We start from the raw sequence: 25,368 nt of genomic DNA, 5'->3' as shown, positions 1-25,368 counted from the left end.
AATGTAAAATAAGTAGAAGTTCGTTATATTCAGGAATTTCCAAAGATATAAGACATGAGAAATGTATAAGCATTTCTTAAAACTATGAAAAAGGCTCGAATATGCAAGAAATATACGAAATCCGATGTTATTGTTTTAAAGTTTAACTGGTTTTCTTTTTTGGAATTTTATACAGATTTTTTATAACATTTCTCTTAATCTTTTTTTTCTTTCACTCTTTTTCTAGATTTTATTGAATCTTGTCTATTATTTGTTGTTGAATTATTATGAAGTGCAAGGTGTGAAGTATGTACAGCGTTCACTCGTTTTTTAAACCTGTCTATTACACTTCTTATACTTTCTTGAGAGTTCGATTTAATTTCAATATCTTTCGACTGGTTTGTCAGATTACCGATTCGTAAAACTTCTTTTGTTTTAGTCATCTGTGTGCTTTTTGATTTGATACCAAGATTATCATTACTAATATATTTCGATGATGATACATCTTTTTCCGATGCTCCTAATTGTTTATTTGATTCTTCATCATTTTCTGATTCCTTAATACCATTAATTATTTTTGAATTCAACTGCATATTATGCAATGATTGTAGTGTAGGGTCATCGGAAGATTTTTTCATAAATATATTAGGATAATCTCTTAAATATGATGCCATTCTACATTTACTAACTCCTACCACCGCTGGTGTTTCATCTTCATCGTGTGCTATTGGAGCGCATTGTATCGTACTTTGAATTTGTATTATGTTTACTGAACTGTTCAAGAATTTGTTAATATCAACGTTGTCCTTTTTTAGATATACGCCTATTCGCAGCAGCATAATAATAAATTGTTCAAGAATACGATCTATATCCCGTGGAACGGACACTTCGCTACCAAACCAGTCCTCGTAATATGTCCCTAAATCTGACATCGTGCGGTTGGCTACTATCGATGAGGGATCAAATATATCCAAACGAACATCCTCCTCACTAACGTTTGTGAAACTTTTTCGTGAGTTGTCAATTAATTGGCTGGAATTCACTGCAGATGGTACTCGGTCTGCATAGCTGAAATCATTTGAACGAAGTGTAAAAATCAGTCTATACTTACTTCAGTTCATACGTGGAATATAATGTTGCACCTACAAGTGCGCAATAAGTCTTTTTCGCAGTTGATCTTCACCTTGCAATGATTTTGTACGACGTCTCCTCACAGCCAATTCAAGTCCGTAGTCGGGATCATTGTTTGGTGTAAGCGCGCTTGGAAAAGTTTTAAATGCAGTTGCCATTTTCAGATCATGGTAATAGCTGGAAATTTAGGTTAATTACAATTCTTTAACAGTACCTCTATCTCTAAAATCATCAGCAAAAGAACCGCAATGCAATTATTTTTCTGTTTCAAAACTTTAGTAGACCTAGCTGCATAATAAAGTGTTCACCGGGGCAGTACTACCACCATACCTAATCCTACTGCTAAATACTGCTGCACGTGCTACTATCGTGGTATGATTTAGAAGAGTCCTAGGTCCAGAATACAGGCAAATGAGTTATACATTATGAAGTCTCCGGATGATAGGCGGAGTACAATGTGTCATTAGTCGTTTTGTAATGCGTAACGAATTACAAATCACCTTTTTTTGTATTTTTATAAGAAGGCTATGTCAATTATATTCTACTAAGTACATTAATCTGAATAACTCAATTAGAAGAAGGTTCTGGTACTTCATCCGAATGAATATTTTATAATTGTAGATGCAGCTAATGTTCATTAGACCATAGCCTAGATTGTAACACAGTTTTACTCATATTTTGAGTGGCCGTCTCGCTAATCGCTGTTGATTACTCATTGAGTTCAATTAATGGACCGAGTTTCTTGAAAGGGCATATTGTGTGGATATAGTGTTCTTGTGTGTAAGTTAGTGGTATAAATAAATTATTTAATAATAGTAGGTATACCTGTAGACAAGTGACCACATGTAAACACCAGGTAAAATAGATAGAAGCTTCGCTATGAGAAATCGTACGCAAGGACTCCTTGCTGGTCCAAGAAGGACACATGTTCCGAGACCAAGCGCCAGACTCGTTAACTCACACAACAGTTTCCTTATGGCCGCCAACAAGAGCCAAGGAAGGACTAGGGTTGGACGTTCCTCCTTTGTAAAATAAAGAAAAATAAGTTATAAGTGACAAATGCTTAATTAAATTAAATAAAAACTTTTGACCGGGAAATTGAGCACTGATCAACAACCAATTCAATATTGCCTATTCCTCTGCAGGTCTGAATGTAGAGTTCAAGACAGATTGCTTAAGCAAGAGCAATCTCGAGATTTTTTTTATGAAAATAAGGGACGAGATGTGTAGGACGTTCAGCTGATGGTAATTGATACGCCCTGCCCTTTACAATGCAGTGCCGCTCTTGATTATTGAAGAACATAAAAATTCTGAGCGGCAGTACAACTGCACTCGTCACTTTGAGACGTAAGTTGTCAAGTCTCATTTGCCCAGTAATTTCACTAGCTACGGCGCCCTTCAGACCGCAACACAGTAATGCTTACACATTACTGCTTCACGGGAGAAATAGGCACCGTTGTGGTATCCATCCAACTATGTCTTTCTTCTCGTATCAATCAGCAAAGATGCTGACTGCTCGAAAAGTTATGGCAGAAAATATTGTAGTCGAAGATTGAAACGTTTAGTATTACATGATGCCCAAAATTCCATAATTCCGCGTCTGTCACGAGTTTATAACAAACAGTGCGCTGAGTTTGACGTATTTCACTTATCAAAAATTAAGTTAAAAACAGAAATAATAAAACATCATCGTAAAAAATAATAATAATAGGTAACACTACACTCACACACAAACACACACGCACACACACACCACACACGCACACACACACACACACACACACACACACAAACACGCGCGCGCTATTGTAATCTTTTATTTGTTAGTATATATAGTACATTTTTAAGTCTCTTCTGTTAATAATGATTTCTTTTTATAATTTAAAATTTATGTAATCCTTTGTGGCTTTCTGTAAAACCTAGGTTAATATTGTAAAAATAATTGTTGTGTACGCTGTTGATTACTTTAATAAATAAATAAAATAAAATAAAAATGACTCATGACCGTCATAAAACTCTAATGGTGATCTATAAATATCTGCTGGTAAGAATCGATTCACCAACGCTGGCCACTACTGCGTCCGCAGTAACCTATATTGCTATCACATAAGGCCCAAGCTTGAACTGCTGGCGATCTACCTCAAAATTGTTAGACTACGATCGATCGACTCTAGAGAGGCTTCAAGTATGTGAGATGAAGGATTGTCATCTAGGTAGTGTCACAATGACATAGATATTAGTTTTGCGCACAATAATATGCATTTTTTTGTCATAAGTGTAGGTCTGATCTAAAACGTCAAAGAAAAACTCATAATTATTACAAAAAAAAAATCTTGCAAAACAAACGCGGTCTAGTGTCTAAAGTGCTAAACTTAACTAAAGTGTGACTGTGGATGTTGAATCAGCATGACACTGCATGTCATGAGCATACTTTTCATAAGATTACTACCGATTTTAGTTACCTAAAACAATATCTGTAAATAGTTCTATTTCAGATTTTTTTCTCGAGATCGACTCAAAAAGCACTCGCTCTATCGCCTTTTGATCACCCTTGACTTAAGGGATAATTTTATCTTTTTTTAAAATAACAGAACAGGATAAAGCAGTGTGTGGATCACCTGACCGTGTGTGAAATAAAATGTGAATAAAATTATGTTCACAAATTAAATTTTAAAACAAAATTTTATGAACGATGCGGAGCTCGACCCCAAGACCTCTCGCGTTCTCTACTTACTTTACTTACGTTACTCTTCCAACTGTACTTACCGTTCGAGTGACGTATCGTCATAAAATCTTGTATGCTTTGTTCAACTCTCAGGTTGCGGCTTCATCTACAGATCTACTTTACAGTTGATAACCTGCCCAACCCCAATATTAGCATATTAGGAAATTGACTTGAGATGTCGCTCTTGTAAATCTAAGCATTTTGTTATGTTAAAGTGATAATCCTCACTTTTGGGATTTACTTTGTTTTCAAATTTTATTTGTGTAACAATCCCAGAAGTGAGGGTTATCACTTTAAAAACATAAGAAATTGTGTAAAATGAATAATAATTAATATACCTATGATTGCATAATAAATAAACTGTTCACTATTGATCTGAATTAATTACTTACCAAAATTGGTATTTCATCATTAGTAACAACTAAATTGCTTCCAACAACATCGGTCATTAAACGCCCTACTCGAATGACCCATATTATGATCAGTTTGTAATTGTTGAATCATTTTAACTCATTTAAGTTAATAGTTTTGCGATAAAAATCTACCATCGGTATTTTAATAATGTCTACACAATATTTTTACACTTAAAAATATGTGTGTGTCCATGCAAAAACTTATACTTTTGCGTAAAATGACAAAAATCCAAAAAAAAATTAATTCCTCCTACTATTTGCGTCTGCAGAAAGAACAATACTGTAATACAGAAGGTATTAAATATAACCAATAAATTTTAAGAAAAGAATCAACCGACTTCAAGAAATCTATTCCAAAACAATATAAAATGCAGTACAAAGAAAGACAATAATTGCGTATTCTTGTACAACTTAATAATTAACTTTTTAGAGTTCTAAGTAAAATTAAATTGGAATCTCTCATTTTTATATGATTGTTCATTGAGTTTTCACATTTTGGCGCCAATACATTGTATAATATTTTTGATATTAAAAAGGAGTGGGGTGAAAAAGAGAACCGAATGGCTGTGATTGCATTACACAAAGTAGGTATGGAGCCAAATGCAATTTTTGAAACTCTCCATACGCTTGGTATTAGTAAAATGTTTGTGTACCGAGCTATTAATAGGTACAATGAGACCCCCCTCTGTTTCTGTCGTACGAAAAAGGTGGTCAAAGCAGTAAGGGAAAAAATTCGGTGAAATCCTGTCCGAAAGCAAAAGATTTTATTTCGGGAGATGATTACTAATTTAAAATATGAGTTACGACTCGTAGCCCATAAGAGGTTAAGAGGCATAACGTACTGGACATTTCCTAACTGATAAATTAAAGAGTAGGGTGGTAAAATTGAAACAACTATTGAAGCGGTACGCAAGGTCAAAGAAAAATTTTGTTTACGAATGAGATTTTTTTTACAATTGAGCAACATTTAAAGTACAAAATGACCGTATTTATGATCAAACATATAAGGAATTAGTCGACTTAGTGATGCACTATCCGACTTCAGTGATGGCTTGGTGGGGTATTAGCTATGAAGGACTGACTGAGCCATACTTTTGTGAAAATGGTATCAAAACATCGGCACAAGTGTATCAGATACCATTCTTGAGAAGGTAGTGAAGCCCCTTAACAACACCATGTTCAATAACCAAAAATGGTCCTTCCAGCAAGACTCGGCGCCGGGTCATAAAGCTCGGTCTACGCAGTCTTGGTTGAAAACGAACGTTTCGGACTTCAACAGAGCTGATGACTGGCCGCCGTCTAGTCGCGATTATGGTCAGTTTTAGAGAGTACGAATTGCTCTAAACGCAATGATAATTTAGAGCCCCTAAAACAATCCGTACGATTGGCAATGAAGAATTTTCCCATGGAAATTTAAAGGACTGTATTGCAGCCAATGGAAACCACTTCGAATAAGCTTTTTATATTTTTATCTACACCCATGCTTTAAATTCTCTATTAAAGATAAATAAATAAAAAAAGCAATTGTGTGGTTTTATGGAACCACGATGCATGTGAAACTTTTTTTCACACAATAACATATCAGCATAGAAAAAAAAATATATTTAATATTTTCATAAAATAAAATAAACTTTATGGAGTGTGTGGGGTTCGAACCTACTCTTCCACCCGAACGCAATTGCATCCAATATGCGAACTATAGGCGCCACCCGACCGTCACGCGACATGCAACACACAGAAAAAAAAGTTTGAGACGATGTAATAAAAGTTTCACTTTAATAAAAAAAACATTCTGAAACAGTTAGCTTATTACCAACATTAATATACCCAATGTTCTAATAACGATTACATTATCCAAACGAGTGTTGTAATGTTGCTATGGGGCAACGCTGCCGATATTAATACAATATTTGTGCTGCAGAAGAGGGCTATTCGCGCTATTTATAACCTAGGTCCTAGAGAATCATTGAGAGCAAAATTCAAAGAAATTAACATCTTGACTGTTGCTTCTCAATATATTCTTGATAATGTAATGTATGTTCATAGGCACATAAGTGAATTTGCCAGAAACTGTCATAATCATAATGTTAACACCAGGAACAGACATAAACTGATGATGCCTACTACTCGGCTAAGTCGAGTTAGTAAGTCTTTTGTGGGGAGATGTATATGCTTTTACAACAAGATCCCAGAAAACGTTCAAAACAAAACCATTACGTTATTCAAAAGAATTGTTAAAAAACGTTTGTGTGGTAAAGGTTACTGACAGATGGGAATGGAGCGACCGCCCTCAGGCTATTACATAATAAGTTTAATTGTACAATGTTACTTTGTAAATGTTACTTTAATTGTAAAACATATTTTTGATGAAAAAAAAAGCCCGTCATCAAAAGGCATTCATTTTGGAATGGGTGGTAGTTTTTTTGACTTTCAATAAGTGCTTTTACATCCTATTTTGAATAAAAATATTTGAATTTGAATTTGAAAGTTGTACTGAATTTCATAACAACACTCCTATTTCATTTTTCAATCCCTTCGTACTCAAAGAGTTTCAACAGACAGCCACATTCTTATTGCTCGATGCGTGGTATCTGTATGAATTTCAAAAAAATTAACATTTTCGTTTATATTCGTTCCACACTACCAGAACGTCGTGCGCCGTAAAAAAAAGTAGGTTATTCGAATCCCCACTATTTTTCTTCGATATTTTTATTGTTTTGTTTATGAAAAATGAGCGATTCATTTTTAACGCTGCAAAAGAACATAATATTCAAGTGAATTTTAATTATTGCACTATACAAAATGAAAATTACTACTAAAATAAATAATTCTTTCATTAATAAGTAGTTAGTTTATATTTTGTAGTAATGGATGATATTAGGTTACTACTAGGACTGGCTGTTTTAATGTTAGCAGTAAGCTGTTTCAGAATCTTTTAGAGGATTCATATTCTGGGTGTGGATAAAGTCTTGTATGCAACTGCTGATAATTAGGTATTAAAACACTGATACTATTATCACACTCGGCTACGCCTCGTGAGATAAATCCACATTCGTGTTTTAATACCCCTTATTACACAACAGTTGCATAAATAACTATAAATTGCTTTATGTTTATGTATTAAACTAACACAATGTAAAAGTAATAAATGTTATTAGCAATATATTTTTTTTTGTATCAGTATTTATGACAAGACTGGAATATCTAGTTGTAACTAGATTAATTCATTAATTAATAAATCGGAACGTGGCCAGGCAATCCTGTAATTATAAATAATAAAAAACTGAAAAAATTATTACATACCAGAAAAATAGGGTAAAGCAGTACAATGTAGGACGCCAAGTAAACGTAAACTGTAAAACATTGAACCAGCATGATTCCCGAGATCATCGTGCGCAGTACTCGCTGAACTGGCAGCGACAGCTCTTGAGGCATTGACATCTGCCATACCTGATAAAAACCATGGCTTATAAGGCAAACATTTTTTTACGGAAAAGGAGGACAAACGAGCGTACGGGTCACCCGGTATTAAGTGACCACCGCTGGCCACATTCTCTTGCAACACCAGAGGAATCACAAGAGCGTTGCCGGTAGGTACACGTGCTTTTTTGATGTCGTATCGTCTCGGAAACACCGCACAAGGTGGCTCATTCCACAGCTTTGTAGTACATGGAAGAAAGCTCCTTGAAAACCACACTGTAGATGGCCGCCACACATCCAGATGGTGGGGATGATATCCTACCTAAACATATCAAAACAATCACACAAAAAATAACTAAGCCAATAAAATAATTGATAACTTCCAATGTAATAAAAGATCCAAATTTGATACGTAAATAAAATTATATTATTATAAGCCGATCGAATATCTACTTTGTTACCCTACGGATTTGTGATGTGATAATTCTTCTGGAAATTCAAGTAATTTGTAAAAGTACCGGACAGGTTTTAACAATAAAATAATTACTTTTTCTGGGAACATAGATTAATTTTTCTTTTAAAAAGCTAATGGTGTCCTAAATAATGCAAATATAACCCCAGCTTAGTTGTTTAATTGGGAACTGCGAGGTCGTGCTTCAATCTCAAACAATGGAGGATGCGTAAATGAAGTAAAGCGCCGTATGGCGATAGCAAGACAAATTGAAAAAAAAAATATGGAATAACAGAAACTTTACATTACATTTACCTGTTTTTCTCATATTTTTGTATGTTGCAGAGACGTGGACTATGCGACAAATCGAGAAAAAGATAATTTATGATCTGGAGATGTGGTGCTGTAGGAGAATGCTGGGAGTTTCATGGACCGAGTTTCGCACCAAAGTCTCCAATAACTTGGCATAAAACAACACCGTTCGGTGTCAGTACAGAGTCGCATTCTTAAGTTCTTCGGACACGTCTCCCGGCGCGACAGTGAGTCCATTGAGCGCCTTGTCATGCAGGGCAAAGTGGAGGGCACTAGAGGGCGAGGAAGGTCACCCATGCGATGGACCAACCAAATTAAATCTGCTGTGGGTGGTCCATTGAACGAGTGTACCAGACTGTCGACCAGTAGGGAAAAGTGGCGAATGCTTTTGGGGCGAATCACATCTGCCCCAAAAATGTCACTTCGTGATGACGTTGTGCCAAGAGTTACAGCATTCCATCTGCGTTTGTTTTGAAGTGCAATATCAGTAAACATTAACCCCCTTATGGTCCGCTAACTTTAAACAGCCGCTTAGGAGTGTTTTTTCTCATTCCGACTTAGGTCAATAGAAGAAGACAGAGTGAGAATTAGCAATGCTTTAATTTAGCAGACTATTATGAATAAGAGGGTAAATATCTGCAACGGTACATGTTCGAAAATAATTTCTGACCGCTGAAGGTGCGTGCCTATTCATAGATGATAATAATAATTGAAAAAGCGATAGATCTAAATTAATAATTGTGGTATAGGCTTGGCTTATCCACGTAGTAATCACTTTGATCCCAATACCAAGTAAATGAGAAACAGGTGCACAAAATCACCAAGAAGTAATTTACGTAACTGTCATATAAAGATATTTTCTTGTACAATGTTGGTACAATAAAATAACCAAACCAAACGAATTTTCTTAACTTCAGTTGTTGTGTTGTTAAATATTAAAGCGATACAAAATGGGACAATATTTTAGCGAATTTCTGGTTTTGTAATATTTTCAATTATATATTTCAGTAAAGGGTAAATGACCTTCATCAAGATAAGCATATACGAAATACAACTACTCTCTACTGCTCAGTGCTCACCGAGTGAGTCACACATACAAAAATCATGTTCCTATAAATTTTTTTGTTTTGTTTTATATTTTTTACAGAATTAAACTGTGAACCCAAGATTTTTGGTACTGTTAATAGTATACATATAATTTTTGTAACCAACATTTATGAACGGGACCCGAACCCGCGATCTTCCAAGTTCCATGCGAGCGCTCTTACCAATCGAACGTTGGCTTGGGATTAATAATACAATAATTTGTATTACCTATTAATCCAAAAAGTGAGGGATATAACTTTAAAAATAACAAACTATTGATATTTATTGATATGGAAGAGCGTGGCATTCTGGCATAGGTGTTCCTCACTGAATTCCTATCATCCACCACCATTTTTGTTAGGTACTGAAATATTTTTCAATACGCATATAGTAATGGGCCGATCGTATCCTTTACCACCAAATGAACGCCTTGCTGTGTCGTCACCGTCTCATAAAAAGTATCAACGGAAATAGCTATAAATAATATATGTTACACCTAATTTGTCCCGTTCATTCTCCTAATTAGTGGAGTCTATTAGTGTATCTATTTTAATATCTTATAGGAAGTTCATGTTACGGTTAACAAAAAGTTCCGCAGTAAGTTATTATGGTGTGTAAAATCTTTCATCACTCCAGCAATAATAGGCCACCTGTTTAAGATTAGCGTTCACTTTGAAGAGTGTTGCGTCGAAGATAGTTCGGAGGAGTCCAAGTAGAGTCCACAAACAGACCTCTGACTGCAGATTTATTCCAATATACGACAGAACATTAGACATGATAAAACATTTTCGATTTTTACTTATTAAATTTAGATTTGTTGTTGTGAAAATGTAAATTTAGCAAACTTGTTGTTTTGATTTGAATGTGTCACTTTTTTGACGTTTTTTTTAACATCTCGTCGGTTGTAACCATAGACTAAGAACGTTGAATTCTATTGAGTATGTTTTATACTCTGTGTTATTAACTCTAGTGAACTGATGCCTTTGGAGATTATCCATTCAAATTCAAATGTTCGTATTCGAAACAGGATTTTAAATCAATTATTAAACGTCAAAAACTACCACGCATTCGAAAATGTATTGCTCAGACCCGAAAAAAGCGGGCGGTATAAACTGAGTGGGCTTCTTTTTTTTAATTTCGTTGCAGTCAAACATATTATACAGGCTGGGGGCGGTCGCTCCTTTTCCACTCTATGGTATCATTAAGAAAGTAATTTATGTAATAGTAACTTTACCACACAAATGCTTTTAAATAATTCTTTTGAATTTCATAAGACCAAGTGTCTTTTTAAACATTTTCTGGGATTTCTGTCGTAAAAGTATATACATGTCGTTCAACAAAAGAGTTAATCAACTCAACCGAAATTAACCGAGTAGTAGGAGTAACCAGTTTAATGTTGGTTCCTGGTATTAATATTATGGTTATCACAGTATCTAGAAAATTCGCCAATATGCCTATGAACATATATAAGATTATTGAATATTGAGAGGCAACAGTCAAAGTGTTTATTTCTTTAAATTTTTATCTTAATGATTCCTTAAGAGCTATTCCCGCTATTTATAGCGCGAATAGCCCACTTCTCCAGCACAAAGCTGGTATTGATATCGGCTGCACTGACCCATAACGATATCCAATAAGACATACTGACGACCTGTATAGCCGAGGGATTAGCGATCCTACCTACTAAGCTAGATGTCCCGGGTTCGAATCCCGGTAGGTGCAAGCATTTATATGATGAATATGGATGTTTGTTTCCGAGTCATGGATGTTTAAATGTATTTATGTTTGTTTACATGTATTTATGTATGTTTAAGTAAGTATATTGTATTAAATATATCGTTGTCTTGCAACCCATAACACAGGCTATATATACTTAATTTGGGGCAAGATATTTTGTGTAAAAAGTGTGTCAGTATTTATTTATTATTTATTTATACTTGCGCACTTGGAACTATGACTAGAACTAAAGTGGCTGTCACTACGCATACATATCAGTGAGCATAGTTTAACCCTTAAAATGTCGCCCAGAGCGATGGCTGGTCCGTGCATCATGCTCGTGAATGGGCGCTGCTGTAAGATCCTGACATCGACGACCCTTCCTTTGTTTTTGTAAGGTTTCAATACTTTATAATTTTGGCACAATATCTCAATTTATTTACAGTGTTTGAATTGATGCATCCACTGTTGCATGCACTTAATAGCTCTTGAAGTTATTTTTTTACTTAAGTACTGTAGTAAGTTGAAACTTTTGAGTATTTTGTTGCATTAATTTGCACATATTGTCTTTAAAATAATTTGTAACATTATGTAGCTGTAAAAATACCTATATCATTATAAAGAGAATACAACATTTTTTCTTAACCCTCACTTCTGGGATTAATTACAAAAAAAGGGAAAAATTAAATTGATTTTTTGCTCAGAATCAATTAATTTGTGTAAATTATTTTTCCTTACAAATATTTATATATCGCATACACAATTGTAGTTACTATTGATTGAATTAAAGTTAAAAAACTTTATTATTTTTCGGACAGTTTAAAGTGTTTATTTTTTTAGAGTCTTCAGCATAAGGAGCTTTATAATGTACAAAAAGATTGCATTTCATATCAAAGTTAACAATAAATTGTATTATTTGATATTTAATCAAAACTTTTCTAAAACAAAAACAGCGGTGTAATACTGTACGAAATACGAATGAGTAATCGCGAACAGAGGAAAGGTTGCATGATTTCAGAAGGCGAATCGCCGCGGTAGAGTTCAAACGTGCAAACAGTTATTAGTGCTGGTGTCGTGTTTCGGGAAACAAATAACAGTTAAACTATTTATTCACTTGAAAGTGTTAAATAAGTGAGTGAATCTATCAGTGTTTTGTTTCAAATACTCATATAAAGGTAACTGTTACACATATTATTTCATTACAAAAGTTTTTTACTCTGTGTAAATTTTATAGACACAAATATGTATTATGTACAAATATATAAAATATCGTTATATAGGTATAGGTACTCTTATATATGTAGTTACAAACCTTGATTTTGCGAGCTATATACTGTTTTAATATAGGCCATGCCCTTCCCTTGAACGACGTAAGGCACGGGTTATTTTGATAAATCGGAAGATTAGCTCATCATTTTATTTACACAGACATTTCTTTACGCTGTGTTTATTTAAAAAAAAGTTCTAGAACATTTATTCTGTACTGCCTGTTTACATTATAAAACTCATAAAAAGTACACGTGAGTTTATTAACTACGAAAATAGCTAACAGAGGTAAGCAGCTATAATGAAACCATGACAACCTATTAATATTAATGAATACTATCGTATTATGTATTACGCAGCTTAGAACATACTATTATACTTATTTTTTTTTATATATTTGTTAAGGAAATATAAAAATTGTGTGCTTACAAAGTACACATGTTAGAAGTGAAACCTGCATTGTGCATGAATCTCTAAACTGCATATGAAGTCCTGGTACATGTTACTAGGATGACACATGATTTCAACCGCTATGAAAGACATTACTATGACAATATTAACGTCCTCCTGGTGTATATGTAGTAATACGCATGACGTCACAATATATTAAGCCTTAAGGTATAATCTCTGCTTCAACTATGATCGCCTGGTACCAAATCACTGTATAATGCTTCCCATCTCCTTTTTTTCCACGTTAAATCTTATGATTTTTTTTGTCTCTCTTCTTCGTTTCATCGTCTTTCCAAACACAACGATGCTAAAGAAGTTTCACTTCAAAAAAGCAATTGTAAAGTTTTATGAAGTCACCATGCAAGTGAAACATTTTTCACAAAATAACATATTTGTATCAGAATAATAATGGAAAGAAAACAAACCTATTTCATACATAATATTAATTACGCTTTATTTTTTGATAATATTAAAAATATTATGTGTTCAAAAAACATGTGTGTGTATCGAACCCACGCACCCTCTCCTCAACCAGAGCTTAAATCTGGCGCCTTAGACTACTCGGCCAACCTGACTTAAGAGCAATAGTTAAAATTAGACTATTGATTTTGATTGAACAACTTGACCCCTACTCCGCGGCCGCGGTAATGCGACATGCAATAGATGGATGAAAAAATTTGAGGCGATAAAATAAAATGTTAAATTTAAAAAGATGCTTAACTATTTCGCCACTAGTAAAATAATTTTTATAGCAATCGAAGTATTTTTTATGATTATTCAAATTAAAATATATAATATACTCTTTGATGTAACGTTTTAAGCGTTTGTAAAAACGTCTAGTGGGTAGTGATAATGTTAGAGAACATAATTCCTCCCAGTGTGGGAGTTAGATCAGTCATCTCCCACTCAAATTACGTTCCTATTAAACAATTTACGTAATTTTCAACGCTTTTTATGTCCTATATGTACCTATATGTATTTTAAAACTGAATTAGGCGGTATGATTTAACCCATTTAGCCCAGAGCTTAGTGAAACTGCCTTAGTCTTAACTACTACTACTTAACTTAGAGGTCCCGTGTTCGAATCCTTGTAGGTACAAACATTTATATGATCAATATGGATAATAGTTTCCGAGTCGTGGATGTTTATATGTGTGTATGTATGTCCATATTTAAAACATATCAGTTGTCTAGCAACAATAGTTACATATAGCCTATGCCAGACGAACTAAGGACGATACCAGGCAGGACATGGTCTAGGATAGCTAAAGATAGAAAAGAGTGGAAAAAATTGAAAGAGGCCTTAGTCAATAGACAAACAGATAGAGATAGATACTTAGTTTAGGATAGTGTGTAAGTATATATGTAAATTATAATTACAATTATAGGCTATGCCTAGTTTGGGTCAATATAATTTGTGTAATAATGTGTAAATTTTATTTTATAAAAGAGGAGGACATACGAATGTTAGGGTCACTTGATTGGGCCGCAAACATTCTCTTCCAACATCAAAGGATTCACAGGAGCGTTGCCGGCCTTCTAGAAAAGTTTACGCGCATTTTTTCAAGGTACCCATGTCGTATGGTCCTGAAAAAACAGCCCAAGGAAGCTCATTCAACAGCTTTGTAGTACGTGGAAGAAAGCTCCTTGAAAATCGCATTGTGGAGGACCGCCACACATCCAGATGGTGGGGATGACATTCTAATTTGTGGCGTGACGTGCGAAGGTGGAATTTGATGGAAGAAATCAGGTTTTATTTATTATTAGAGAGTTTGATCATAGATTGAAGATGCCACCGGCTTTATTATACAATAAAAAAATCATATATTATAATTTTATCGCCTCCGCAAGCCTATCTATAATTAATACTCTTAGCTTTTTGCGAAACCGGAATAGTACCGTACTTCTATTTTATACAAATTTATTTGGAGGTTCAAAGAAAAATTTATGCTCTCATTCTCAATTCGAACACTTAAATCACTTATACGTCTACTATGGCAGTTGTGAAATCGTCGAATAAAATTGAGTTTAGAACTAACCTCTCTTTTGAGCAATGCACGCACACTAAAACAAAGTGACATACAAATCGCGAGTGTCAGACGTAGCTTGTCACGCACACTAAAGTATGAAACCTGGCCTGTTTTTATCCGTTGTCTAATAGCAAGAGTATCTAGACGTACAATTTATATAAGTTCGAACACAATCGAACTTAATAATTGATAATAATATAATAATCCTATTTCGTTTTGCACAAAAAGGTTAGATATTATGTAGAATACTTGTTGTACAACTATTTAACCAAAATTATTTTGTAGAGACAATACTTATCATTGAATAATTCATAATTTAAAATGGATAACAATAATATCGTAAAAGAGACTTTAGTAATTCGTATTTTACTTGCCAAGTATTAATATTGAGTTTGTGTGCTCGCCATTTTTTTTATTTCTGTCATCAACAGCAGGGCATGGGCTCTTTTGATGGCAGAACCTCGTGCACTCAACAATAATAATTTATGCATTGTAGATTGATATAACTTCAAGCAGTGCAATTAAATGAGGCCGAAACGTAGTTCACTGTTTTGAATTGTGACCGTGGGATCACAATCCATGACGTACCAATTTACCCGTCGATTTATTTCATCGTTTTAATTTTACCAGTGGGAAGCTCCTTTGCACCGGATGCCGGCTAGATTATGGATACCACAACGGCGCCTATTTCTGCCGTGAAGCAGCGCCTATGTTTCGGTCTGAAGGGCGCCATAGCTAATGAAATTACTGGGTAAATGAGACTTGACAACTTATGTCTCAAGGTGACTTTTTGGATTAGAATTTTTGGGCTTTTCAAGAATCCTGAACGACACTGCATTGTGGGCAGGGCGAATCAATTACTATCAGCTGAACGTCCTGCTCGTCTCGTCCCTTATTTTCATAAAAAAAAACCGCTTTTAAACTTTTTGTTATTGTTGTTTTCATCGTTGGTTTAAAAAATATTTTGTTTTTACTACCTACGTTTAAATCTAAAAGGTAATGCTAATAAAACCAGTTCGGTAACATAATTTACATATTACTTTAACAAATACTTTATCTGAAAAACACCTTCTGTTTTGTTTAGTGTTGATTTAAGCAAGTGTTACATCACCTTTTTTTATGAAAGTAAGGGATGACACGAGCAGGAAGTTCAGCTGATGGTAATTGATACGCCCTACCCATTACAATGCAGTGCCGCTCAGGATTCTTGAAAAACCCCAAAAACTCTGAGCGGCCTTGAGACATAAGATGTTAAGTCTCATTTTCCCAGTAATTTCACTAGTTACGGCGCCATTCAGATCGAAACACAGTCATGCTTACACATTACTGATTCATGGCAGAAATAGGCGCCGTTGTGGTACCCATAATCTAGCCGGAATACTGTGCAATGGAGCCTCCCACTGGTAACTAAATTGTTATTGTAACTGGACAGATATTGGTTAAACTCCGATGTCCGTCCGCGTGTCTGTCAATCGGCAGTGCCTCTATAAACCGCTATAAATAAGAGCTGAAATTTTGAGACAGTGTGTAATTACTAAGGTTGAAGTTAGGCCGTTTTCAATAACCTATCTATCCTTAGTTTAACTTACTAGACGTAGACAAATATATCCTTTAGCGCTTACTTACATTTCAACAACCTACTGACATAAAGCATTGGACTTTAACTATATTGGACAAAACTATGGATAGATAAGATCCATTAAACAGTGACAGCAATGTATCCGTAAGTTAAACTAAGCATAGATAGGTTATTGAAAACGGCGGATAAAGAATGCTATATACTAACCGTCAAGCTGTTGTTAACACTTGGATAATTTATACGTCTAGATAGAGTCTCTTGGTGTTAGACAACAGATAAAAACAGGCCAGGAATATCAGTTTAGTGTGCGTGACAAGCTACGTCTTACACTCGCGATTTGTATGACACTTTGTGTAGGGTGCGAGCATTGCTCAAAATAGGAGTTCTTTCTAAGTTCAATTTTTTTACGTTTTGTCAATATATATATAAATATTAGTTGATGTTGATGACAAGAGCTACCAACGTCATGAACCGCCATAAGATATCCCAATTAATAATAACATTTATTTAACTAACTCATTACTGTGTTAGTAATATTATTTTATATAAATATTACTGATTAGAATTAATTAATACCATAAAATATTCAGATCTTTAGTTAACTTGATTCATGTAAGTTAGTTGGCACTACAGTAGCAAACTAACAGTTTGTTTTTTGGTAGTATCATCACGGTAGACGGTTGTGGCGCTAAGTTCGAGTTGGCATTACTTATTGTGAATTGAAAGGGTAACTCTGTCCTAAATTGTAATTGTCAGTGATTATTGTAATTCTTAGTGGAAACTTAAAAAAAAAACAGATATAACATTTTTGAAGTTATACTTCTTTAGACGCGTTATGAAAAATGATGAGAGTGAAATTTTAAGATGCACGCATAACACAAAAGTAAGAGGTTGAAGTTGGTTTCAAAATTTTTTGACATTTGTGTCATTCGTTATTTTTTTTTTGGTTTCTTAGTCAATTATTAGGACTGGCAAAGGATTTAAGCATACAGCCGTAATCATTATTTAATAATTAATTGTCAAAGCCATCTTTGCAAGATTTAAAAAAAATATTCTTTCTCAAAACGTAGAATAGCACGAGGAATAAATCATTTTAATGATTTTTGCTTCGTTAGGCCAAAGACTATATATATATACTTATCTAAGTAGAGACTAGAGTAGTTTAGAGATATAGATATAACTTATTGCGTGCAGACATAAGTACATACAATTTTTTTTTACATGCGTTTGAATTACTAACCCCTTCTACAGTTTTCACAGTTGTCATAGTCTATCTAGACGTATCGTATGTAAGTATTAACACAACAGAGTTGAGGTTATCCATTACAGTGATAACGAGAATCATCTCGAGTAACAGTCAACAGTACCAAATGTGGACGTGTGGGAGTTGACAGTTCCTCATTGACCATACATGGCGCAGCAGGATCGTGTTGTTGTTTAAACCTTGCGTGGGTCAATAGTAATTCGATGACAACTAATCTATCTATCTATATATATATATATATAAAAATGAATTGCTGTTCGTTAGTCTCGCTAAAACTCGAGAACGGCTGGACCGATTTGGCTAATTTTGGTCTTGAATTATTTGTGGAAGTCCAGAGAAGGTTTAAAAGGTGAATAAACAGGAAAATGCTGCTAAATTAAATAAAAACAACAAATTTGTTTTTCCTTTGATGTGTCCATACATAATTTCTATGAGAGAATTTATTGACGCACGGTTTGACAGTTCTGCTGTGAAAGAATTTCATTACGACAGCAGGGTGCATATTTTACGAAGTAATTTTTGATGTTATGATATATTATTGACAAATTCATATAAAAACATTCTTTTATTTATTATATACAGAACAACGTCTGTCGGGTCAGCTAGTCTATATATATAATGAAAATGGTCTTTGTTTGAGACTCTTTCAAGCCTAAACCACTGATCGTATCGACATGAAACTACCACCATTCGAATTTCGTTGCGAAATTAAGGCTACGAGGTTTGTGGCTACTTATTTTTTTATTGTTTAATTTATTTCCTTTTAAATTTCGCCCAGTGAAGGGCGGGAACGGCTAGTACTTAGATATAATCAAATTGTATTGTTTTTAATAGGCATAAAAGGCATATTTTTTTTTTAATTGATTCCTTTAGAATTAGTTTTGATGTCATTTCTAATACTACTACTACTACCGCTTCGGAACGCGGAGCGCTCTGAGAGAGAAGAAGCGGCGCAAGAAACTCTCCCAGTATTCTTTTTTAGCGCTCTTTTTAATAAAATATATAATGTTGTAATTTATAGTGTATAGGATTTTTTTTGTTTTATTAGAGGTATTATGTACTTAGCTTAAAACAAACCTGTTAAAATCTAAAGGACTATTTTCTAAAAATCTCTGGTCTTATTTGGGTAAATATTCAACAACGAAATAGTGATCTGGATATTCGTGGCATTGTTGCATAAAACGTACCATTTGAGGGACAGACGATACATTATCACTATCCAATACCAAAATGAAAGTAAGATAACGTTAGCACAGAATGATTTAACCGGGTTATATCGTTTATGAGCTCGGGACTCACTAATTACTGTTTCGTGTTTGAGAATTTAAAAGAAGCACTGTTAAGATAACAACAATGGCCATTGAATCGGTCATTCACATCACTGCATTTCCTGATTACGCAATATAAGTAATCATTATATTAAGGGAAATAACTGTTTTGGTTTAAATATAAAAATATTAATACTAATATTTTTTCCTTTCAAAATTTTACTTCAATCAAAAATACGAGGTAAGTTTTTTTAATCAAAAGTCAAGGTTCAGCCAATAAATTTATGTTTAATAACATATTGTTCCATCATCATCTTTTCAGCCGGAAGACGTCCACTGCTGGACAAATGCCTCCCCCAAAGATTGCAATGACGGTCGGTCCTGCGCTCCCTCATCCAACCTACTCCGGCGATCTTGACCCGATCGTCGGTCCAAATTGTGGGGGGCCTACCAACACAACGCCTTTCGGTACGTGGTCACCATTCGAGGACCGTACTGCCCCAACGGCCATCTGTCGGTTGAGATATGTGCTCTGCCCACTGGCACTTCAGTTGCACAACCATCTGAGCTATGTCGATGACTTTGTGCGGTGTAATTGTACCATATGATCAGAAAAATAAGAGCCAGCGGGAGAAAATACAAGAAACTCACTGCCTTTGTAATAAGTCAGTGTATTGTGACTGCGTGTGACTCCTCCCGTTACTCGGGGTCGGCTTTCTTAACCATTTGGTGCTATTCACTTCCGGTAAACATCACCCTCTGAAAGGCCAAGCCCTTGCATGTCCCTCCTGACATTTGTCGTTCAGCTAGCTTGGGGTCTACCTCTCACTCTTCCTCTAGTTTTTATAACCATGGAAAGGCACTTTATCATCGTACCGAACCTGGGGTAAAGCCCTGGGCACTAACTATTTGGATTACAACGTTCTAAAGAAAATTCGACTTCAGGTTCTAAATGGCGAAAGGCGTGGGCATACGATCAGCGTTAGGCGCGCAACTTTAAAAGGCTACACTCCTGTGATTCCCTGTGCGGCGATGATCACTTAACATCAGCTGACCTGCACGCTCGTTTGTTTCTTGTTTCTTTTCTGTCTTTCTTTTCTCCTTTACCATAAAAAAAAACTTATCTTCTTAGCAGCAAATCTAAGTAAACCACAGTTATAAATCGAATGATGTAATAATATTTTCTTTGATTTACGCGAGTGTTAACTATTATTCATGTTGATATGATATTTCGTGACCTTAGCAGATTCACATTTTCAGGGGGTCTGAAAATATATAATGTAATATAATTTTTACGCAAAAACCTAGCATAGAGACGTAAGCTCAAATATATCTACGTTTTAATCCTTTAGAGAGTATTATTTTAATAAATGATTGAAAAATTTATCTCGCTATGTCGAAACAGAATAAAAATATCGTATTCATGAGTGTATGTACAAAATTTTAACATGTACAATTCCTGAACAACTACTATATCAGACCTTAAGGTCATGAGTCATCATTCCCGTATTGGATCACACATCAACATTGATATTACTGTAACTGGTGATGTCATCAGTTTTAACTTTAACTTCTGCACTGACGATTAACATATTATTATACTTTGTGGAAACAAAATGAATAACGCAACTGGTTTTGATTATGTAAGAAGGTGTTAACCTTGAATCTTACACTCACTGTTACTCGGTAACGAGGCCTTTGTCGAGTTTGGACATTCGTAGTCGATTTTGCTTGTATTTCAATGTCATTAACACGTAAGCAAATACGTTTAATTTTGTTTATGTTGACAATTATATGAATTGAATTTTCTTTGATTAACGCGAGTGTAGGATTAAAACGCTTGTAACTATAACTGTGTATATACATTAGATTTTTTTACCCCCTTATTCATAATAGTCTGCTAACTTAAAGCATTGGTAATTCTCACTCTGTATTCTTCTATTGGCCTAAGTCAGAATGAAACATAACACTCTTTAGCAGCTTTTTCTTAAAACTTATCGCTATCTTAAAAGCGGACCATTATGAATAAGGGGGTTATGATTATAAATAGATTAGAAAACGAGATATGGAAAAGTCTTGCAAAGTCAGGTTAGCAAAAATATTAATAAATATGTAACTTTTTCGCAAAAATGTAATGTAAAAACACAGTTACAATTGTACGTGTTTCAATCCTTTATAAGTGTGTTATATATAAATGAATACGTTTCGAATTTATCGTAAAAAAGGTTATAAATAATCGCAGTTATATAGCCATATCGACATTTTTTGACGTAAATGCGTGTTTAAATGTCCATGTCAAAGTCAAAAAAATCTTTATTCACTGTAAAACTTTATAAGTTACTAGCTGACCAGCAAACGCTGTAGGTATTGCCGATATTAAAATCGCGATACAAAAGTAACTGTTGATCGTAGATGGGTGAAAATTTGAAGTTTTATGTATTTTTTTATCTCTCTGTATTTTCTTATACTCATAGTCAAACAAATTTTAAAAAAATGTAAAAAAAATTTGGCGTGGACCACCCTTAACATTTAGGGGGATGAAAAATAGATATCCGATTCTCAGACCTACCCACTATGCACTCAAAATTTCATGAGAATCGGTCAAGCCTTTTCGAAGGAGTTTAACGACAAACACCGCGACATGAGAATTTTATATATTAGATTTAGTGCAAGTCAGGATGAAGTACAAAAGTTACAATAGCATTTAAATGAGTATAACAATATTCATTAACAAAATTTAGTACATTAATTCCAACTATCTTTATCATTCAAATAATCTTTCACATTATAATAGGCCTTAGATGTTATTTTATTTTTTACGATACATTTAAATTTTTTAATAGGTAATGTTTTAATATCATTTGGGAGTTTATTATAAAATATAACACAATCCACTTTAAAAGATTTAGCAATTTTACGGAGCCTAGTAGATGGAATTACGAGTTTATGTTTGTTTCGAGTATTGACACTATGTACATCACTATTCTTTTTAAATTGGCTATTATGTTTATGAGCGTATAGGGGGTTCTCGTATATGTACTGGCAGTGTACTGTCATTATATTTATTTCACTAAACTTTTCTCTCAATGAATCCCTTTAAGGAGTATAGTTTGGTTTTGTAGCGGTATCTATCTTCCATCAACTAGTTTTAATTATAAGTACAACTCGATAGCCAAATCAGTATTTATACGTACAGTATTATATTATAAATTGTTACGTTAATGAGCACTGTGAACTTTTATGCGTCGTGAAGAGGTAAGGGGCCCCCTTGGTTTTTTTTTAATAGGAGAGGGGCTAGTAATATTGTCAAAATGACCTGACACACGTACAAACACAGTTTATTTGTATTTATAAATCATGTCTTAATCTCATTGAGAACTTAATTTGTCGAGGAATCACTGACCACGATTATACAGTTTTCACTAGTTTCTGTGTCAGAGGTCCACCCTTTGATCTCGCTGCAAAAACGTTGCATCATTTTATTAAATCGACAAAAAAAAGACGTGTGTCATTCGGGGACTGCCGCGGTAAAGCTATTGCATAGCATTTTTTATCAACTTATGCAATTATAATTATTTATTTATTTTATTTATGCAGTATTTTTTTAATAAAGTTAATTTAAAAAAAAGCAAACGGGAAGTGAGTAAAATTTAACTTGCAAGATTTGAAAACAGACAGACAACGGGACAGGTGAAACTAAATAAAAATGCTTGTCATAATAATAAAAAAATGTGATAAAAAAAAATAAAGAAATTAAATAAAAATCAAGATGTACCCCAGGCTCGAACCTGGAACCTTCTGCACAAAAAGCATACGTGATAACCGCTGTTCCACGGCAACTGAAATGACCGTGGCGAAATATCTATATACTATATATTATTTTCGTTACTGAATTTGCCTGGATTCGGTCTCCACGCTCAAGGCCCGCGATAGAAGCTATGCAATAGCTTAGAAAACAGTAAAAATTAAACTATGTTACATGCCGTGTGTGTAAAGTAATGAAATAAAGTGTAAAATATTATTAATAATACCGCATATTGCACCTTCCAAGAACTTGTGTTGTAGTTGATAAACAATCCGTTATACATATAGGAAGTAAGTAGATATAGAGTTCCTTAGATGGCTGTGAGCGCAGTTGTTATCAGTAATTCTAAGACTAACATTGTTTACAGTTAACATATTTGTCCGGATCGCAAGTGAATGAGTTTTCTGTTTAGATCTGTGGCTCGATGACGTCAGCGACAAGCTCGTGTGACCTTGGATCTCGGCTGGAGCATTTACAAACACTTCGATGCATTCTTAATTTTACGTTATACTGTATGATGGGACTATGGCACCAACAAGTCCGATGATATTTTGATCACATTACCAACGGTAACAGTTTAATCTAAAGAAAATAGTTGTGGTGGGAAAGATCAAGGGCAAAAGACCATAGGGTCAATCGCTACCCGCTGGTTCATTCAATTAGGGACTTTCGTTAGCCGAAAGAAGTCCACCGCTGGACAAAGCCCTCCTCCAAAGATCTCCACGATCGATCGGTCCATCTTTTGAGGGGCCTACCAACACTGTGTCTTCCGGAACGTTGTCGCCATTCGAGGACTTTACTGCCTCACTGGGCATCATCTTTCTTAGGGACTATAATGGGACTCAATATCCCAAAAGTGGTACTAATCATTCCGAACATATTTTGGTTACATTACCAGAGACACCCATAGAATATAGAGAAAATAGTTATAGCAGGAAAGATCGAAGACAAAAGACCATAGGGTCGATCGCTACCCGCCGGTTCATCCATTTAGGGACTCAGTTTTAACTACCATTGCATATGCTTCACCAGGCATGCATACACGGGCAGGAGCCACTCGAGGTATAGTACTAACAGATGGTAACACTAGTAATATTTTTTTAATGAAAATAAGGGACGAGACGAGCAGGGCGTTCACCTGATGGTAATTGATACACCGTGCCCGTTACAATGGAATGCCGCTCAGGATTTTTGAAAAACCCAAAAATTCTGAGCGGCACTACAATTGCGCAAGTCACCTTCAGACATAAGATGTTAAATCTCATTTGCCCAGTAATTAAAGCTACGGCGCCCTACAGACCGAAACACCATTATGCTTACACATTACTGCTTCACGGCAGAAATAGGCTCCGTTGTGGTACCCATAATCTAGCCGTCATCCTTTGTAAAGGAGCCTCCCACTGGTATACTATGGGTATTGTTGCTAAAAATCACATTGACAAGGCGTTCAGTAGGTAAAGTAAAGTATACATTTATTCATGACAAAACAAAACATATTATTTACATAGTAAAATTAACAAATTAAAAATACGACGCCATGAAAAGGACACCAACTCAGCATTTTTGGAATTGATTTCCAACACTGATTTTCGGTAGGTTACCTACCAGGTAGGGATAGCTAGATATTCATTACTAATTACTTTGTTGTATATTTTGCTCTCATATACAAGTAGTCATTTATAAAGGTTTATAACTTTAAAAAATGTTCACTATACCGAGTTTATGTACCTATCAAATCACTTCTGTGTATATTCTGTACGTACCTACTTATATAAATCGTTATGCGTACTCAGTACCGCGTTGTTTAAGTCGTTTCGTTGGTAGTGACAATGACAAGGTGTGCGTGAGACGTATTCTCAGAAGTGACCTTCAAATGAGTGCCAAGAGCAAGAACTGTGGATCTGAATATAATCTGTTACTTCCACATGCTTATTATTAACCGTAATTTTGTAGAGCTTTTAATCTTGACTTTGCAAAGAACCTTAAAATCTGTGGTTACTTCTAAAAATATTTTATAAGGTTTCATGATACATGATGCCTTTAACGGTGGTAAAATTTAAAAAAAAAACTTATATTCAGTTTTATCAGAGGATGGAGAATAACAAATTAGTAGTAGGTAATGGTTAAGTATGATTTGTATCGTTTTAATAAAAAAAATCATTTGAATAGAACGATTAAGGACGGTTTGTAAGGATTCATTTAATACAAAAATTATTCATTTGAATAGAATGATTTAGGATGATTTGTAACGTCTTAACAATATAATTGTTCATTTGAATAATATGATTTAGGATGATTGGTAACGTTTTAATAAAAAAATTGCTCATTTGAATAGAATGATTTCTAAGATTTTAATAAAAAAGTTGTTGATTTGAACAGAATGAGTTTTGGATGATTTGTAACGTTTTGATATAAAAATTTCATTTGAATAGAATGATTTAGTTTTAATAAAACATCGTTGATTTGAATAGCA

At 34.4% G+C, this 25,368-nt stretch overlaps 2 protein-coding genes across 3 annotated transcripts in view; one reads left to right on the top strand and one right to left on the bottom strand.

Moving 5' to 3' along the window:
* Positions 1–194: 194 nt before the first annotated feature.
* On the bottom strand, positions 195–10,364 carry LOC126969824 (uncharacterized). Of its 2 annotated transcripts, none has more exons than XM_050815386.1 (5): positions 10,168–10,364; positions 7,552–7,698; positions 1,936–2,132; positions 1,126–1,287; positions 195–1,047 (listed from the first exon to the last, which is right to left on the bottom strand). In XM_050815386.1, the coding sequence occupies exons 1-5, from the start codon at positions 10,291–10,293 to the stop codon at positions 195–197; spliced, it is 1,485 nt and encodes a 494-aa protein (XP_050671343.1). In that variant the 5' UTR covers positions 10,294–10,364. The 2 variants fall into 2 exon arrangements, with proteins under 2 accessions (XP_050671343.1, XP_050671344.1); XM_050815387.1 differs by having other exon boundaries at positions 10,249–10,308.
* Positions 10,365–12,259: 1,895 nt separating this feature from the next.
* The window catches only part of LOC126969836 (uncharacterized), a 34,119-nt gene continuing 21,010 nt past the window's right edge, over positions 12,260–25,368 (top strand). Inside the window, exon 1 of the mRNA XM_050815407.1 lies at positions 12,260–12,408. The gene's annotated coding sequence lies outside the window, so the exon portion shown is untranslated. The remainder of the gene's footprint in view (positions 12,409–25,368) is intronic.

This window comes from Leptidea sinapis, chromosome 19 (assembly GCF_905404315.1).
Source record: "Leptidea sinapis chromosome 19, ilLepSina1.1, whole genome shotgun sequence".
Taxonomy (NCBI): Eukaryota; Metazoa; Arthropoda; class Insecta; order Lepidoptera; family Pieridae; genus Leptidea; species Leptidea sinapis.
This window is presented reverse-complemented; position numbering and strand designations above follow the sequence as displayed.